The sequence below is a fragment of the Amblyomma americanum genome, chromosome 6 (genome assembly GCF_052857255.1).
Source record: "Amblyomma americanum isolate KBUSLIRL-KWMA chromosome 6, ASM5285725v1, whole genome shotgun sequence".
Lineage (NCBI taxonomy): Eukaryota > Metazoa > Arthropoda > Arachnida > Ixodida > Ixodidae > Amblyomma > Amblyomma americanum.
Genome location: NC_135502.1, coordinates 198,956,875 through 198,976,109, shown reverse-complemented (window position 1 = coordinate 198,976,109; position 19,235 = coordinate 198,956,875). Strand labels below are relative to the sequence as shown.

Sequence of the window (19,235 nt, the reverse complement as noted above, 5' to 3'; positions counted from 1 at the left end):
CAAGCACGGAGCCCTGTGGCACACCTAGAGTAATGCTTTGCGGTAGTGAGGCTAAATTGTTCACGACAACATATTGTTTCCGTCCTGTAAAATAGCTTTTAATTAGATCACGAATTTTCCCTCTTAAACCGTAGGTTTCCAATTTATGTTGTAGTATTGTGTGATCAACCGTATCGAAAGCTTTTGATATGTCTAAATATACTACTATGGCCAGCTTGTTATTATGCAGTGCAGAATTTATAACTCAGAAGTACTTGTATTTGGGCGTGTTGGTTCATATCTTTTCAGGAGGACACAGGGGCGCAACAAAAACACACGTTCTGTTACCCACGTGCTTGTGTTTCGCACAGTGGCGCTTGGGTAGGCGAAAGTATATTAACGGTCTACGTCAAATAAAGCCTGTTGATAGTAAGCGCTCGTCCCTGTCTACTTCTATGTCCGTGTGTTTTTGTTGCGCCCCTGTGTCCTCCTGAACAGAATTTATAAGTTGTGAAAGAACAAGAACTGCGGATGACGTTGACCTTTGGGGCCTGAAGCCATACTGATTATGACATATAATGTTATATTTATTTAGAAAATTTTGTATACGTTTACAAAGAACCTTTTCAAAAACTGTATTAATTGCATTTAATACCGATATTGGTCTGTAGTTTCGCGGATCAGATCGCTCACCGCCTTTATAAATAGGTACAACCCTTGCAACCTTCAGCTCGTCAGGATATATTCCGTTTGCCAATGAATGGTTAAATATGTGTAGTAGATGGATCGCTAGTATATCAATATTGTTTTTGATCAGTCTAACGGGTATTGCATCAGGTCCTGCCGCCTTGCCGGCTGAAAGGCTGCCGACTGCAGTGATTACTTCTTCTATGTCTATGTCAGGCAAAGCAAAACTGTTGTTAACACGTTCCGGCATCTTCGCCGTAGGTGCGTCAGCATGAACTTGCGCGGCAACCGTAGGCCCAATAGAGGTAAAATAGGTATTGAATGATTCTACTGTGTCTTCGTCAACTGTCTCAGGGAGTGTTGCCGTACTGGATCGCAGGCCGATTGCGTTGTTCACTATATCCCAAATTTTTTTTGTATTTCCATGCGCCTGTTTCACCAGTGATGAATAATATTCTTTTTTCTTTTTCTCATAAGAGGTACAGAAAAGTTCCTGCAGCGCTTATACTGGGTTAGGTAGTATTCGTTTGATCTCAACTGCTTCCATTTGCGATACCATTTGTCCTTATCTTTTAACACGGCTAATATTTCAGTATTCATCCAAGGACACGTTGGCTGGCTGTATTTATTAGTGTTCGGCAGAGAGCTCTGTTCAATGGCATTTTTAAGGATGTCTAAAAAGTTCTTACACTCAGTATTGACGTTTTCATCATATGCCGTAGTGAAGTCGGCTTGTTCTAATGTTTCACGCAGTGCTACATAGTTTATCTTACTACGAATTTTACACTGCGTCAACTGCGCTTGTGGAGGCAGGTCTTTTTCTATTACAAGAAAAATGGGTGAATGGTCGGCTACCACCTCAGCGCAGGTACCGGCCAGCACACCTGGGACAATATTACAGAGGGCGTGATCTATTAGAGTACTTGAAGTACTTGTTACGTGGGTAGGTTCTGTAATAAGGTTACGTAAGGCAAATGATTCGAGAAGGAAAGTGTAGCTGTTCTGTACTCCATGTGATAGATCTAAATTGAAATCGCCCATTATGACAATATTAGAGCGACGCCCATGAAAACATTCTGTTAGAATCATTTCAAACTTCTCAAGGAACTCCGTTATCGATGTGTTTGGTGTCCGATAAACCACACCAACCATCAAACCATCCTGAAGTTTTATGAACAGGGTTTCAATGCAGTCAAAACTAACAGACGCCACTCCCATTAGCTGGTAGGAGACACTATCTCTGACAAACATCCCTACCCCACCTCCCCTTGCTCGTGTATCCCGTGGCTGGGATAAAAATTTATAACCCGGGAAAGAGACTACTTCATCACGCTTAAGCCACGTTTCACTCACGGCTATTACATCAAAACAGGATTCATACCTTGCCATGTGTACAATCAAGTTATTTAGGTTACTTCGTATGCTGCGCACGTTACAATGCAAAATTGAAAAGCTTTTATCACGCATCAAATCGTCAACTTGTTGAAACGTCAAAGCCATGTCAAAAGAAACAAGAAAAATGTCATGCTAAGATCTGAACGACAGAAAAAAAGAAAAGTCACGCAACGTTGGCCAAGTCACCTTCACTTGTGATGTGCAGAACAGTAGAGTTGTCTGCCCTACGCATCAAAATTTTTCCTTGTGACAACCAAACAAACTTCCAGTTGTGGTCCTTAGCTGCTTTCTTTGCTTTAGATAGTAGTACTTTGTTTTCAACGCACAGGTGCTCATTAACAAACAAGGGTTCTTGTTCTTCAAAACCAAGCAGTCTCGTGTTCAGTTTGGTCTTTTTAGCTGCATTGAGCACTTTATCTCGGATAGACCTTGTGACAAACTTGACCACCACGTTTGGCTTATCCTTATCTTTAGAGCGCACTCGATGCACTACATCAATGTCAGACTCGGCAAGTGCGCCACCCAGGCAAGAAGCCACCTTCTGAACAGAGTTTACAAGGTCCTCATTCGGAGCAAGCGGAAGTCCCTTGATTTCAAGATTTATGTTCCTGGTGAACTGTTTTAGCTCTAACATCTCTTTTTTTGTCTCTTGCAGTTCATTTCTCAGAAGCTCATTTGTTTTCTGATAATGTTCATTTTGTTTTTTGACTTCCGCAAGCTCCCGACGAAAACCCTCCACATCTGCCTTGAAGTTTTCAAACCCCTCATTCATGAAGTCAATTGACTCTTTAATGCCAGAGAGCTCAGCGCGAATTTCAGTGCTTGAGCCGCCCATTTTTTCGACGCTGCTTTTCATGTCGGATGCAAATACATAAAAGTTTAGTTAGAAGTTCGGTAAGAATCTTCGCTACTTCCTTAATGCTCCCTGGAGGCTTATCCCCGAGAGCCCTGAAATCTTGTAGGGCATCCTTTGCACTGTCCATTTTCGCACTGAGGAGCTCGGCGAAAGCAACCGACAAAGTCCTAGAGGCGACAAAAATTACACCACAACACACCTGGCAGCAGCAGCGACGGCAAGGTGACGATGCCGTTTACAATAAAGCATACGAACAAGCACCAACCTGAAAAAATTGAAGACAATATCTTGATATGCTGTGTGCGTGTCCGCTGCTGCTGCCAGAATGTGAAGATACGTGTTTCGCACGGCTGCAGGTAAGCGATAGTCCAGGTGGCGCTCACTGTGGGTGCCAGACACGCCCACCTCGGTTATCCTCTGACAATGACACGGGGCAGTACGTCGATGAAATGCTGCAGGAAATTGTAAAAGCGGCGTCGCGATGAGTGCCAGGAGAACGGAAGAGGCAAGGCAGCTGCCAAGGCAACCACCGGTAGAGCACCACCGGTAAAGCGTACAGAAGAGCCGTCCAGCGTCTAGTACCTGAAAAAATTGAAGACAATGTCTTGATATGCTGTGTGCGTGTCCGCTGCTGCTGCCAGAATGTGAAGATACGTGTTTCGCACGGCTGCAGGTAAGCGATAGTCCAGGTGGCGCTCACTGTGGGTGCCAGACACGCCCACCTCGGTTATCCTCTGACAATGACACGGGGCAGTACGTCGATGAAATGCTGCAGGAAATTGTAAAAGCGGCGTCGCGATGAGTGCCAGGAGAACGGAAGAGGCAAGGCAGCTGCCAAGGCAACCACCGGTAAAGCGTACAGAAGAGCCGTCCACCGTCTAGTACCTGAAAAAATTGAAGACAATATCTTGATATGCCGTGTGCGTGTCCGCTGCTGCTGCCAGAATGTGAAGATACGTGTTTCGCACGGCTGCAGGTAAGCGATAGTCCAGGTGGCGCTCACTGTGGGTGCCAGACACGCCCACCTCGGTTATCCTCTGACGATGACACGGGGCAGTACGTCGATGAAATGCTACAGGAAATCGTAAAAGCGGCGTCGCGATGAGTGCCAGGAGAACGGAAGAGGCAAGGCAGCTGCCAAGGCAACCACCGGTAGAGCACCATCGGTAAAGCGTACAGAAGAGCCGTCCAGCGTCTAGTACCTGAAAAAATTGAAGACAATATCTTGATATGCTGTGTGCGTGTCCGCTGCTGCTGCCAGAATGTGAAGATACGTGTTTCGCACGGCTGCAGGTAAGCGATAGTCCAGGTGGCGCTCACTGTGGGTGCCAGACACGCCCACCTCGGTTATCCTCTGACGATGACACGGGGCAGTACGTCGATGAAATGCTGCAGGAAATTGTAAAAGCGGCGTCGCGATGAGTGCCAGGAGAACGGAAGAGGCAAGGCAGCTGCCAAGGCAACCACCGGTAGAGCACCACCGGTAAAGCGTACAGAAGAGCCGTCCAGCGTCTAGTAACTGAAAAAATTGAAGACAATATCTTGATATGCTGTGTGCGTGTCCGCTGCTGCTGCCAGAATGTGAAGATACGTGTTTCGCACGGCTGCAGGTAAGCGATAGTCCAGGTGGCGCTCACTGTGGGTGCCAGACACGCCCACCTCGGTTATCCTCTGACAATGACACGGGGCAGTACGTCGATGAAATGCTGCAGGAAATTGTAAAAGCGGCGTCGCGATGAGTGCCAGGAGAACGGAAGAGGCAAGGCAGCTGCCAAGGCAACCACCGGTAAAGCGTACAGAAGAGCCGTCCAGCGTCTAGTACCTGAAAAAATTGAAGACAATATCTTGATATGCTGTGTGCGTGTCCGCTGCTGCTGCCAGAATGTGAAGATACGTGTTTCGCACGGCTGCAGGTAAGCGATAGTCCAGGTGGCGCTCACTGTGGGTGCCAGACACGCCAACCTCGGTTATCCTCTGACAATGACACGGGGCAGTACGTCGATGAAATGCTGCCGGAAATTGTAAAAGCGGCGTCGCGATGAGTGCCAGGAGAACGGAAGAGGCAAGGCAGCTGCCAAGGCAACCACCGGTAAAGCGTACAGAAGAGCCGTCCAGCGTCTAGTACCTGAAAAAATTGAAGACAATATCTTGATATGCTGTGTGCGTGTCCGCTGCTGCTGCCAGAATGTGAAGATACGTGTTTCGCACGGCTGCAGGTAAGCGATAGTCCAGGTGGCGCTCACTGTGGGTGCCAGACACGCCCACCTCGGTTATCCTCTGACAATGACACGGGGCAGTACGTCGATGAAATGCTGCAGGAAATTGTAAAAGCGGCGTCGCGATGAGTGCCAGGAGAACGGAAGAGGCAAGGCAGCTGCCAAGGCAACCACCGGTAAAGCGTACAGAAGAGCCGTCCAGCGTCTAGTACCTGAAAAAATTGAAGACAATATCTTGATATGCTGTGTGCGTGTCCGCTGCTGCTGCCAGAATGTGAAGATACGTGTTTCGCACGGCTGCAGGTAAGCGATAGTCCAGGTGGCGCTCACTGTGGGTGCCAGACACGCCCACCTCGGTTATCCTCTGACGATGACACGGGGCAGTACGTCGATGAAATGCTGCAGGAAATTGTAAAAGCGGCGTCGCGATGAGTGCCAGGAGAACGGAAGAGGCAAGGCAGCTGCCAAGGCAACCACCGGTAGAGCACCATCGGTAAAGCGTACAGAAGAGCCGTCCAGCGTCTAGTACCTGAAAAAATTGAAGACAATATCTTGATATGCTGTGTGCGTGTCCGCTGCTGCTGCCAGAATGTGAAGATACGTGTTTCGCACGGCTGCAGGTAAGCGATAGTCCAGGTGGCGCTCACTGTGGGTGCCAGACACGCCCACCTCGGTTATCCTCTGACGATGACACGGGGCAGTACGTCGATGAAATGCTGCAGGAAATTGTAAAAGCGGCGTCGCGATGAGTGCCAGGAGAACGGAAGAGGCAAGGCAGCTGCCAAGGCAACCACCGGTAGAGCACCACCGGTAAAGCGTACAGAAGAGCCGTCCAGCGTCTAGTACCTGAAAAAATTGAAGACAATATCTTGATATGCTGTGTGCGTGTCCGCTGCTGCTGCCAGAATGTGAAGATACGTGTTTCGCACGGCTGCAGGTAAGCGATAGTCCAGGTGGCGCTCACTGTGGGTGCCAGACACGCCCACCTCGGTTATCCTCTGACAATGACACGGGGCAGTACGTCGATGAAATGCTGCAGGAAATTGTAAAAGCGGCGTCGCGATGAGTGCCAGGAGAACGGAAGAGGCAAGGCAGCTGCCAAGGCAACCACCGGTAAAGCGTACAGAAGAGCCGTCCAGCGTCTAGTACCTGAAAAAATTGAAGACAATATCTTGATATGCTGTGTGCGTGTCCGCTGCTGCTGCCAGAATGTGAAGATACGTGTTTCGCACGGCTGCAGGTAAGCGATAGTCCAGGTGGCGCTCACTGTGGGTGCCAGACACGCCCACCTCGGTTATCCTCTGACAATGACACGGGGCAGTACGTCGATGAAATGCTGCCGGAAATTGTAAAAGCGGCGTCGCGATGAGTGCCAGGAGAACGGAAGAGGCAAGGCAGCTGCCAAGGCAACCACCGGTAAAGCGTACAGAAGAGCCGTCCAGCGTCTAGTACCTGAAAAAATTGAAGACAATATCTTGATATGCTGTGTGCGTGTCCGCTGCTGCTGCCAGAATTGGAAGATACGTGTTTCGCACGGCTGCAGGTAAGCGATAGTCCAGGTGGCGCTCACTGTGGGTGCCAGACACGCCCACCTCGGTTATCCTCTGACAATGACACGGGGCAGTACGTCGATGAAATGCTGCAGGAAATTGAAGACAATATCTTGATATGCTGTGTGCGTGTACGCTGCTGCTGCCAGAATTGGGTGTTCCATTCATCGTTTCATTTTCCAGGCGTTTGCTTTCGCTTTAGCTCGGGAACTTCAGGTGGTGTGACAAGTTCTATCCGAGAGTCGACAACGCATGCAGCTCGATCCTGCGTTCTGTATTGGCACTCATCCAGAGTATGACCCCTCCTCTTACAACCTTGACCCACAACCTCTCTATTTTGGGCAACTCTACTAATCCGACATTCAACTGCACGATGGCCTACGTTGCCGCAGAGGAAACACCTTACGGCGCCTTACATGCACCGCCATAGGCTCTTGGATTTGTCGCATCTGGCTCGAGGACCTTTCGAGTTTCCTCCTTTGCCTTACTCTTTTTGTCAGCCCTTGAGCCTCGAGGATTTAGTCTGCATCGTAGGCAAACTCTTCCAATTAGCACAAATTTCTTTCTTTAAGGATAAGCGCTAGCTATGGACGGCAACATGGTAAAAACTGCTCTGTAACCAGCTTGTCATGCACCCCTTCAGAACTCTTTTCTGTGTTTGACATATCAAGCCCCCTGTCGAAATAGTTGGTCAGTGTGCAGGAAAACTGCTTAGCTTAGGGGTTTCAGAATGAGCAGGTTTTGCGGTACGAAATTATCAGTGACGAAAGACCCCTCCCACCCGACCAGCAGGATTTCTGCACCCCACTGAGCACCCCTGAAAGCCCTTTCAACAGATCAACATATATTTGCTTGGTCCTTTCCCAAAGTCAACATCTGGAAATAAGCGAATCGTCATAGCGACCGACTACCTGACCCGCTTCACCGAGGCAAAAGCCCTACCGAACGGAACAGTCGCTGAAGTCGCCAAATGTTTCGTGGAGTGCATTCTTCCTCTGCACGGCGCTCCCGATGTGCTCATCACGGACACAGTAACAGCATTCATGGGGAAACTAACGCAAGCCTTCCTGCGCTACAGCCAAACCAGCCACCGGAGGACAACTGCATACCATCCGCAGACCAACGGATTGACCGAGCGAATGAACAAAACTATCGCCGATATGCTCGCCATGTATGTCGATGCCGAGCACTAAACCTGGGACGTCATCCTGCAGTACGTCGTCTTTGTCTAGAACACCGCAGTGCAGGAGACCCCCAATATGACAGCTTTTATGCTGCTCCATGGCAGGGAGGCCACGACCACGCTAGACGCCACGCTTCTCAGCGTTACCGAAGAAGAGAACGTCTACGTCGCCTCCTACATTGAATGCGCAGAAGCCCGAAGACTTGCCCGATTGCAGGTCAAAGACCAGCAGCAGACCGACGCCAGACGCTACAACCTACGAAGAGGCAACGTGGATTAGACGCAACGCGAATTGCACGCCCATTCGCCGCCGTGGATTGAGTGAAAAGCTTTTGTGCCGCTATTTCGACCCGTAAAATGGTCATCCCGGACGCAACAACTGCATCCTGGCGACGCCACGTGCGATCAGTTGTCAGTGTCGTCCGTCTAAAGTCATATTTTGCGCTCAAGGACGCTATGTTTCCACACTTCGTTTATTTTCGCACGATCCGTTTTATTTGTTGCTAGTCACCTTATATATTTTAATGCTTTGTTCGATGCTTATTTGCGAGGGGAGTAATGCCGCGAATCTTTGCAGTGTTTGTTCGTTTTTCAAAGCTGCTGGTACCCCGCTTTATCACTTTGTTTCTGATGCAAGACGCGACCAGATTTATCTCGATTGTTCGCATGCAGACAGAGCTGATTCTACGTTGTTCCAGAATGTTCTAGCTACTTTGCACGCTTTATCTCGAGAGTTCGCTATCAGCTTTAAATACAGTATTGCCGACAGCGGCGGGCACTCTGTTCGACGACCGCCGAGCACGCTTGTTTCTAGGCTGCCACCGTGTGATTCAGTCCATCGGGGGGGCAAGCCAGCCCAAATAAATACTTTTGTTTAGACGCCATTTTCGCTGTCGTTCTGCTCCCCTGATTGCAGTCACCACTTCGCGACTATATAACGTGGTGATACTGTGAAAATTCTGTTCACCTAATGTTTTTTTACCCACTCCTCTCTGTAATGCCTCCACCCATAGAGCAAACAAATAAAGAAACCTCGAGCAAACAAGTTTATTTATCGATCACCTGCCAGATTGCATGTGGACGCCATGTGTTATGGGTACCATCGACTGTCGCAACACACACCCATACGCACACGTGCTGAAATTCATGAGGCACACACACGGATTTTCGCCTAATGGGGCAAGTAAGGCTTACTCCTTAATTATAGATGTGAAGCAAAGTTATAGATGCGTTACGAATGTGAAACAAAGTACTATTTTTAGAAAGAGTGGTATCCAACATGCTGGGTCAAAATATTTTCTTGGTGTTATATTTAACAAAACCTTGTAGAATTAGCACGTTAACTCTGTGTGATTAAATTTGTACCGTCCATAGTTATTATCTATAAATATATGTCAATTTTGCCTCTCTAGATAAAAAACAACTATTTATAGCTTGTGCAATGCCACTTCCAATATTGGCTACTAGTTTGTGGCAGCATATCGGACACAAGTTTGAAATCACTTTTGGTATTGCAAAAAAGAGCAGTGAGAGCTATTAGTGACTTTCTTTACTTTGAGAGCACTGTTACACATTAGGATAGCTTAGAGATATTAAATCTTTATAAACTAAATGCACTGCGGCTTGAGTGGTTGAGCATGAGTGGTCATGCTCACCACTTATTTGGCTGAGCACGCTTTCACACATCCTCCAAAGTTATCAACAGCAAAATTACAAGCTAAAAAATTCGTCTACTATGGCGTCTAAAATAAAACAAATTATTGCTCTCAGGCTATAGTGCACCAAGTAATCTTCCTTATAAACAGAAGCACCTGAATAAAAGATCTCATCAATAAATGTACAAGCGAGGGCCTATTTGAGAAAAAATTGATTAGAAATGCAACAACCCACAGAAATTTGCCAAAATTGTTCCTAATCGCTGATTGATACGTCGTTTTTAGGGCGAAAGCACTACTTAACGTCGTCCATCCGGCGCACCGAGCTTGTGTGAAGGATCACCTTGGAGGTGACCTTGACGAAACGGCATATAAATAAAATAAATAATGCTGCTAGTGGGAATGGAATTCGTGCCGGCGCGAAAGGATGAGCTTCCCTGGCCACGGCACGAAAGCACTATGCGGTCGCTGCAGCCTATCACGCCTTGTGTTAAATTACCCAAATACCTAGCTACTCCTCTACCAACAAAACCTACCTACCTACCAAACTACACGCCTACCCAACTACCTACTCATTTGTCTGCCTACCAACCTACGTAGCCACTGGCTTACCTACCTTGTGCACCATCATTCAAACATTTTCTCTCAGAACATTGGTTAATGTGCGGCCTTTCGCGACCGCCTTCCTGTGCCTGTAATTGGCTGACTTGCCAACGTATGACGCACAACATTCTTCGCAAATAATCTCCCGCAGTGCTCCAGGGCATGTATGGTGGCGCACTGTAAGAGCGCTGAGCGGCGGCTCCATACGACGTCGTTTTTATTTTTGTGTGTGCAGAACCACCCCACCTCAGCGAGGTATCTTCCAACTCAGCACAACGTCCTATGCCAGAGGAAGAGCACGTCCGAGATCATCTACTCCCACGAGGACTTCGCCCTGTAAGCGCTTTCTGCAGCATTCGCTGGCAGGTGATCAGGGGGCACATGTTTAAACTTGTCTGCAAATGCTGTCGTTCATGGATTTACCTATCTTGTTATGTGTTAGAACTTGAGGAAATCACGCAGTGAACAAGAGGAAGCGTAAGGGTGTTTGCCAACGCTTGTCGAAACGTTTGCAAACATCCTGGGGCTTATCCCTCTGATGTTCACTTCGTGATTGTCAAGAACCATCTGCCTCTATACTCTTTACCAAGAACCTGAGACAGTGATGTAGTTTTCTTTATTTACAGAATATTGTGACGGTAAAGTTGACACTAGCCGAAGGGGCTGAAAAACTTGAAAAGGGAGGAGAAAGTAATTAATGCCGCAGAAATTCAACGTACGATCAAAAGGCCTTAAGCAAGCAACAAGAATTATGGAGACACTCAAGCATCGCTTGCAAGAGTATGACATCACAGCGGTCCGCCTTGCCTATACAGACGCAGACAGCGTTTTCTCTTTCGCAATCATTATGTGAAAGATCACACGACGTGCATATAAGGGCCCGCTTCAACCAAGCCGTGCCTGCGTGTCGCAGCGCTGGCGTCACGGGATACGGCGATAGGTCTGCTTGAGAGGTGGCGCTAGTAACGTGAATCGTCTTCTGCCACGTGCTTATATCAGCGCGAGGAAAAGGACGGCCCCAACGCTCGGCGCGTTGCTCGCGGTTGCTGCGATAGATCAACATCCGATGCGCTGCTGGTGTGGCTGGCCCCATCTATGGGAGCCTGCTCTAACGGCCACTTTTTCAACCAATCCTGTGTTCTCGGTAGCAACAGGAACTCCGACGGCGATGGCAACGCTTATGATGGCTTTTCTGCAGAGCGGAGCCCTTGCGCTGTCGCCTAAAAATTTGCTCAAAAAACAATCGAGGCAATACATACAGTCCTCTTTAGGGAACAGTTCACGCCATTCACTTATTGAACGTGAAAAAATTAGTGCTTAAAAAAACGGTCTGCATGAAACGTGTGCCTGTTCTTTAAAGGACACGTTGTCCAAGTGTGCCCGATAGTTTTGACTTCATCGCATTTTTTATCACGTATATTGTCTCTGGGTGATAAGAACACGAAACGCTTCCGGGAGTCGAGACGTTCCTCGTTTCAGAACGCTGAAAACCGTAGCCTCCGAAGCAGGACAGACTGCGCCTGAGAGGTAGCAACCGAAACAGTACTGAAGCCGGATACAGCGCAACGTAGCCGCGCCTTTGTCTCCTAATGAGAACATCACCTATTAAACGGGACGCTCTCTTCACAGCGACAGATACCAACGGTAACAGATGAAAAGAAAAATAAATCAGTTTTTAACGATCGTGTGTCGGCCTGCATCCGGTGCCCAGCTTTTTCCGCGCTACTTTTGCTACAGGTCTTCCGTGTTTCTGGCAGATACACTCAGTATGGTACCCCGGGTCTCTATGGCTCGTTACAATGTGCGCAGGAAGCGCGACTCATCTCTGCCGGTGATCGAGCCCGAGTTCCGCTTCGTGCGACCCAGGGGGACTGCGACTAGCCGCGTCGTGCTTCTGCTCGACGCCTCCGAGGGCATGTGCGTAAGTAAACTTCAGCAGCGACAGGCAACATCGGGCCTCAGACACCCATGCAGGCCACTGCTCAATTATAGAGTGTTTTATAAACGCGTTTGCAAACTTACGTGCACTCAGCGATAGCATTCCGCAAGACGTTACGCTGTGTGCCAGATTCGTGCCTTCAACTAACGTACGCTAACGGAGACGCACCAGAATATGAAGGGACTCTTGAGATACTGAAGAAAATTGTGTTTTCAGTGAAATCGCTGAAATTGCCTTCAGAAATGGCAACTACCTATAAGTGCAATCCTTTTTTTTACTGATTTTGGCACCGGTAAGGTTATTTTCTTTTTTTTCTCTTTGCGGTTTACTCGGTTGACGCCCGCGCAAGTGGGAGGACGGAAGGAGGAAAAAAACATTATTTGAGGCCAGCGCTAAGGTACATAGAAGAAGGGTGTTTGCTCAACCAAGCCAGCTGATTATCTGCCGAGCCCCAATGAAGTCTGGCACTCTATTAAGGAGAGGGAGGAGAGAGGTAGTGGCCGCGTTACATGAGCAGGAAATGTGTTCTGTGTCTGCCTTGATCCCCGGGCAGTTGGGATTGTGAATTATGTAACGCCATCCGAAGTTCTTCGAAGGACGTGTGCATGTTCCGTGTTCAGTGGCGCGTGAGGCTGGGATAAAATTGTGCTATTTTCGCTCGTGTTGAAGTAGTGTGCACCTACTTGCTCTTTGTATGTTGCGGCTTCTTTCTCTGACGCTGGATTTGGCCAGGGAATCGATCCTACGGAATCCTGAGCATCCGCAGGGACATTCCCGAAGGGCGATGATGGTGAACAGTGCATCACCACGGACCCGAGCACCCGCCTTTAGCCGTGCGTGGCATCGCCGTGTCCGGGGAAAAGGGGTTCCTGGGGTTGAGCCGAGAGAGAGCGTTTGGACCTTTAAGGCCCCTTGGGGGAGGCAACACACCACCTTGGCCCCAGCTTCCGGTAGAAGGCACCTCCGGCCTGACCCGACCCGGGAAAACGGCAGTCGCCTTTTTCTATCCTTCCCTCTATCTTTCACTTTCCTATATTCTTTCTCACAACTGTTCTGTATCCTATTCCCTTCTCTTTTTTTTTTTTACTTTTCATAGGCAGCGAGGGTAAACCTTGTGTGGCCAACTACACTGAGTTGTGTCATATTTGGTTATAGTTAGGGTGTACAGCTGGCGTGGGCAGGAATTGCAAGTTCCTGCCCTGTCCCTCTGTTGGGCTTTATGGTGGGTGGCTGGCACCATGACCGAAGAACACATTTTTTATTGCTACCTCTCTCCTTTAAAATGATCTCCCTCTGAACAGAGGGCGTACCGGTGTCACCTCTCAGTTTTTCAGCAAAAAGAAAAGAACATTCCCAAAGTGTCACATAGTTCATAGGCAACAAAAAGAAAAGCCAGCCAGACTAATATCCCCGTTTCTAGTATCAAACTCCTCAAAGATTCTCTGGGCCCTAAGTATAAAATGACAAAGCTGTTTAGTGGTGACCTTCTGCTCGGACTTCTCGATATCATTAAGATTGAAAAGCTTGATGCATCAAATCATTTGGTGATATCCCAGTCTCCGTGACTCCGCATACAGCTCTAAACACAGTACGCGGTGTCATTTCTGACCGTGACTTTCTGCAACTAACCGAAGAAGAAATGCTGAAAGGATTGTTAGATCAGAATGTGACTAATGTACACAGAATCAAAATCCGTAAACAAGACGGAGGAATTCCGACAAAGCACCTGGTCCTGACCTTCGTCTCCTGCACCCTGCCCGAGTCAATTGAGGCAGGATAATCAAAAACTCCGTCCGGCCGTATACACTTAACCCTCGACGCTGCTTCAAAGGCCAGAGGTTTGGCCACAGCTCCCAAAGCTGCCGCGGCCGCGATATCTGCGCCATATGTGCCTCAGATGATCATCAGTCGAACGACTGCGATACTGCGGCGCGCCGCGCAAACTGAAAGGCCGACCAAGGCGCTTATTCAAGGTCGTGCCCTGCATGGAAAAAAGAAAAGGAAGTAATTACCATAAAGACCAAAGAGAATGTAACATTTCAAGAGGCAAGAAGACGTTATGCAATGACACATGGCACTTTCTCTTTCACCCCGCACACAAAGTTTGCTGATGTGGTGCGTGGGCGCACCACACCGGTTTTCGGCCCCTGCTCGACTCGCACACAGTAAGGTTGCGGCAGGGCCATCCGCGCCTCCGGCGGACGCGGCGAGAGCTGCTATGCCTCCCCCGAAAAAGGGCCCGCCGGCCACCAAGTCGGCAGCCCGCAAGGCTTCGACGATTCGGCAGAAGTCCACCCCCCCCCCCCCCCCTGTCCGCCATTCCCCCGCGGAACTCGAGTCCAGCGCCTCCACTGAGACGATGGATACAAGTCAGAGCTCGCCTCTGCCGCAGCAGCGGCGGAGCTCTCATTATCGAAAAAAAAGAGACAACCACAATAACAGGCCCTCAACAAGGGAGGACCTGAGGCTCTGAATACATAACCCCCCCCCCCCCCCCTCAAAATTATTATGGCGTTCCTCATGCACTGGAACTGCCGTGGAATTTTAAATATAGCGATGCAACAGATCTCTTACATTCTCTGTCTCCTGTAGAACTGTGTCTTCAGGACACCAACTTGGGACCATTGCACAAAATATTTTTACAAACTGCAAAGTTTTTCCCCGTGACCGTCAGCAGGCGAATAGTCTATCTGGAGGCGTTGCTGTTGTAGCTCAGAGCGGTGTTGCAACCCATGAAATCAAGCTCCAGACGAATTATGCAGCCCTTGCAGTCACCGTCCTTATCTTTAAAACAATTACTGTGTGCTCAGTATATCTTGTATATTTATTTATTTATTTCAGTTGCCCTCTTGGCCCAGGGGGCATTATAGAGTGGAGTGATACAGCACAAAACAACAGCCGCCATGGTGGCTGAGTGGTTTTGGCGCTCGGCTGCTGGCCCGAAATACGCGGGTTCGATCCCGGCCGCGGCGGTCGAATTTCGATGGAGGCGAAATTCTAGAGGCCCGTGTAATGTGCGATTTCAGTGCACGTTAAAGAAGCCCAGGTGGTCGAAATTCCCGGTGCACTTCACTACGGCGCCTGTCATAGCCTTAGTCGCTTTGGGACGTTAAACCCCCATAAAACATAAACCATAAATCAGTACAAAACACCAAAAAAGAAGACACGAACAGGCAAAATGGAATACAGGAGTGAACTGCGGATTATTCTCGTCTGAAAAACACACGGTAGCGCGGGGTGACAAAAAGTACTAACACCGCATGGGAAACATGGCTAATAATTGGCAATACTCGTCAATGTCGTTGAAAAGAAAGAGAGTAGAACACAACATAAAACCACATAAAACACACAACAATATAACTGAAATCTGCGAAACAAAAGGAGTTAGAAGAAACTTCTATGCGTTATAATGCAAGCATAGGTTTTTCCTGAATACTTCGATATTGTTATTAAGCACCAGCGCGGCAGGCAGACGATTCCACTCTATTGCTGTTTTAGTAATGAGTGAATATTGATTGGATGTTGTGCGGAAGTTAGGGATGCCTACTTTGCACGGATTATCGATGCGCGACGATACACATGTTGGAGACATGGTCAGTTCATTTTTAAGAATTGGATTGGTGTGGTAAATTTTAAAGAAAAGACACAAACGGGAAATTTTTCTGTGCATCGACAAGGGTGCTATTGATAAAGTTTCTTTCATGAGTGTGACGCTTGATAGACGACCATAGTCAACAAGAATAAAACGTGCGGAGCGATTTTGGACTGCTTCAAGGGCATTGGTTAATTCGTCGGTATGTGGGTCACATACTGATGAGGTATATTCGTGTTTAGAGCGAACAAGTGTTTCATAAACAATGTTTGACAGATGACGGTGCCATAGCAAAGTTGCGTTTTATATAGCCCAGCATGCAGTTAGCGTTTGTGATAATAGAAATAATGTGTTCATTCCAGGTCAGGTTCGATGCTAGAATAACGCCGAGGTACTTATAAGATCTTACTGATGTTCGTGGATCATTGTTAAAGCAGTAAGAGGGAGGGCATATAATTCTGTGGCGTGAAAAACGCATTACTTTACAATTTGTCGTGTTAAGTGTCATATTCCATGTCGAGGACCAATCGGAAATAACATTAAGATCACCTTGAAGTACAGCTATATTGTTAGTAGTCCTTATTGTCCGGTAGACGAGACAATCGTCAGCAAAAAGTCTGACTGAAGATTTTAGATTGCTTGGTAGGGCGTAAATGTAGATTAGAAATAAAAGAGGGCCGAGCATGGACCCCTGTGGGACACCTGATGTTATAGGGAGTGACGACGACATGTATCCATTAGCGCGCACGAACTGGGAGCGGTTTGTTAAAAAGCAATAAATCCAGGCTAGTACATACTGGTCAATCTTTAGTTTGCTCGATTTATAAATAATAAGCCTGTGGGACACTTTATCAAAAGCTTGCCAAAAATATAAATATATGCAATAAATTTCGAACCCCTCATTAAGTAAATAATTATTCTCGTTTGTAAACGCAACTAATTGAGTTTCTCATGAGAAATGTTTTCTAAAACCGTGCTCACAGGAAGAGAAGAATGACGTCGATTCTAGAGAGCTTGCTAAGTGAGAGAAGATGACGTGTTATATGGTATTGCATGACATAGAAGTTCAAGATATTGGTCGATAGTTAATTGCCACGTGTTTGTTACCGGATTTATGAAGCGGAACAACGCTGCCAATATTCCAGTCGACAGGCAACATCCCAAGCCGAAGCGACTGTTCAATTATCTTGGATAATGCGATCCCGGAATATGTCTTTGTGCTTTTTAGCACTTTGCTACTAATATTTTCTGGGCCACAGGAAGAAAACAATTTTAAGCGATCTATTTCAACAAACCATCATAGTCAAATATTATTGCATCCATCGGAAGTTTAGAAGCGCTGTTGTAGATGGGAAGAGGGGAATTAATGTCACAAGAAAAGGCTTGCGCGAAGGTCTCGTTTAGAAGGTTGGCGCATTCATTGGTAGATAGAATTTCGGACTGTGAGTCGAGGAGTGATATTGCCGAGTTCAACCACACCTCACAGTAACACTCTATGACCTAAAATCACTTTTTAAGCAGCTGCCAGAGCTATATCTGTAAGTTGGGTATTTTAATGCGCATTCTCCGTTTTGGGGGAGTGAACAGGCACCAAGGGTCGTATAGTAGAAGGCTTTATTCTGTGCAATAATGTTTGCCTACTCAATACAAGCAAACCCACATATTGCGGTCCAGCCTCAGGAAAAATGAGTTGCACAGATTTGTCTTTTAGTTCGTCTGTTTTTAGCGATTTTATGTGGATTGCTGTTGATAATTCGTACGGAAGCGAACATCTTCCTTTGGGGATTAACCTTTCGTCACCATTATCAATCATCCCCTGGAAACCACGCCGTTGGAAGCTGCACTTGGCGGACTGGCAAGAGTTTAAAAGGTTAGTCTGGACAATGCATTTTCGAACAATCCTAACGTTGACGAACTCAATGAAATTTTTACAACTTGCATTATTCCTGCACCGCGCAATGCTATTCCTCAATTGTCACGAATAGTATGACAAAACAACAAGGTCTGCTCCACACAAAATGCCGAGAAGCGAAAAATAAGCAAAATAATGCTGGTGAGTTTCCCGAAGATACCCAACCCATGAAAATCTCGTGTATTTTAAAAGGGCGAGAGCAAAAACACGGCACATCCTTCGTAATGCTGAAAAACATCGAGGAGAAACTACGTATCATCCATAAATACTTCAGTTACATCGAAACAAATGTGGCAACAAGTCCGCAAACCTAACGGAAGCATTTCTCCTTTCACAATTCCTGTCTTAACAGCTCGAGATACACAAACAAGTATAGAGGAACAAGACAACATTTCCAGTTTTGTACATTACACAGAATCATTTTTAAGGTCGAAACACGCAGCGGAGAAACACACTTCCATCCAACGACTGGCTGCACAACTGCACGACTGGCAGTTCGGCGGCGGTGCACCTGGAACACGCACCTAATCTTTCTGCTCTTCCAGTTTCTGGCACGTGGGTCTGCTACCGTGCTTCTGCCGGGAACAGAGGGTCTTCGTCAAGCAAGATTACGTCACTGATATCGCCGAGAAGAGAGCGTCATCTTCAAGACTGCGACGCAACTGGCTCCCGCAAGGGGGAAACAGAGGCACCAGTCGGCTACATAAGCTCACGCATCAGAGCGGACGGTTGCATTTCGGCGGCGGTGCACCTGGAATACGCACCTAATCTTTCTGCTCTTGCAGGCGAGGTCTGCTGTGTATTCTATGTAATTAAGTTCATCTAGTGTGCACTGCTGCCGAACAAGACTCCCTCATCGATTGTTGTTGTCCTTTGTTGATTGTTTGCAATAGCTAAGAAAGCAATTGAAGATTTGCGTAACCAACTGAAAGACGAACCCGAAGGGATAAAGGAAACGCTAGAGGAGATTAAAGAATTTAAGAAGGACAATAGTGACCCCAAGGCTTTAAGAGAAGAGCTTCAAGCAGTACTACGCGAAAACAGTAACTTGAAATCCCTAAACAAGAAACTGACTAAACAGCTAGAAGAGCTGGAACAGTACCAGCACTCTAACAATATTGAGATTAAATGCATACCACATAATGATGACCCACTGGGAGCAGTGAAGAAGATAGGCGATCTTATCGACGAAGTGGTGGATGATGATGACATTGATGCATGTCACAAAGTACCTACTGCTAATCATGACCAGTTCAACATTGTAGTTTGCTTTGTGCGACGTAACAAGCGAAATGACTTTCTGGCAAAGGCAAAAAAACTAAAATCGACACCAAAAAACTAGGTTTCCATCCGACGGACGCGCAACCAGTGCACGTCAATGAATATTTGACTAGGAAAAACTAACAGCTTCTTGGAGCGACTGTCAAAAACAGAAATAACTTGGCTGGAAATTTCCATTGACTGCTGGAGGCAACGTCTTCGCTATAAAAGAGTAAACGTCACCAACTGTTCGCATAACCTGTACCGATGACATTTAAAAAATGGGAAACTAGACATGTTGCTCGTGAGCACATAATTATACGGTACAGCTATACAATGACTGCTACAAGCATTGGTACCGCTACTACTTACGATTATAGTTCCTTTAACAACACATTTTCCAGTCAT

The 19,235-nt window shown here is 47.2% G+C and overlaps 1 protein-coding gene across 1 annotated transcript in view; it reads left to right on the top strand.

Annotated features, from left to right (window-relative positions):
• Nucleotides 1-19,235, top strand: part of LOC144095163 (calcium-activated chloride channel regulator 4-like) — a 601,494-nt gene that overhangs the window by 312,317 nt on the left and 269,942 nt on the right. Inside the window, exons 7-8 of the mRNA XM_077628955.1 lie at nucleotides 10,360-10,460; nucleotides 11,934-12,045. Of these exons, the coding sequence (XP_077485081.1) occupies nucleotides 10,360-10,460; nucleotides 11,934-12,045 (213 nt within the window). The remainder of the gene's footprint in view (nucleotides 1-10,359; nucleotides 10,461-11,933; nucleotides 12,046-19,235) is intronic.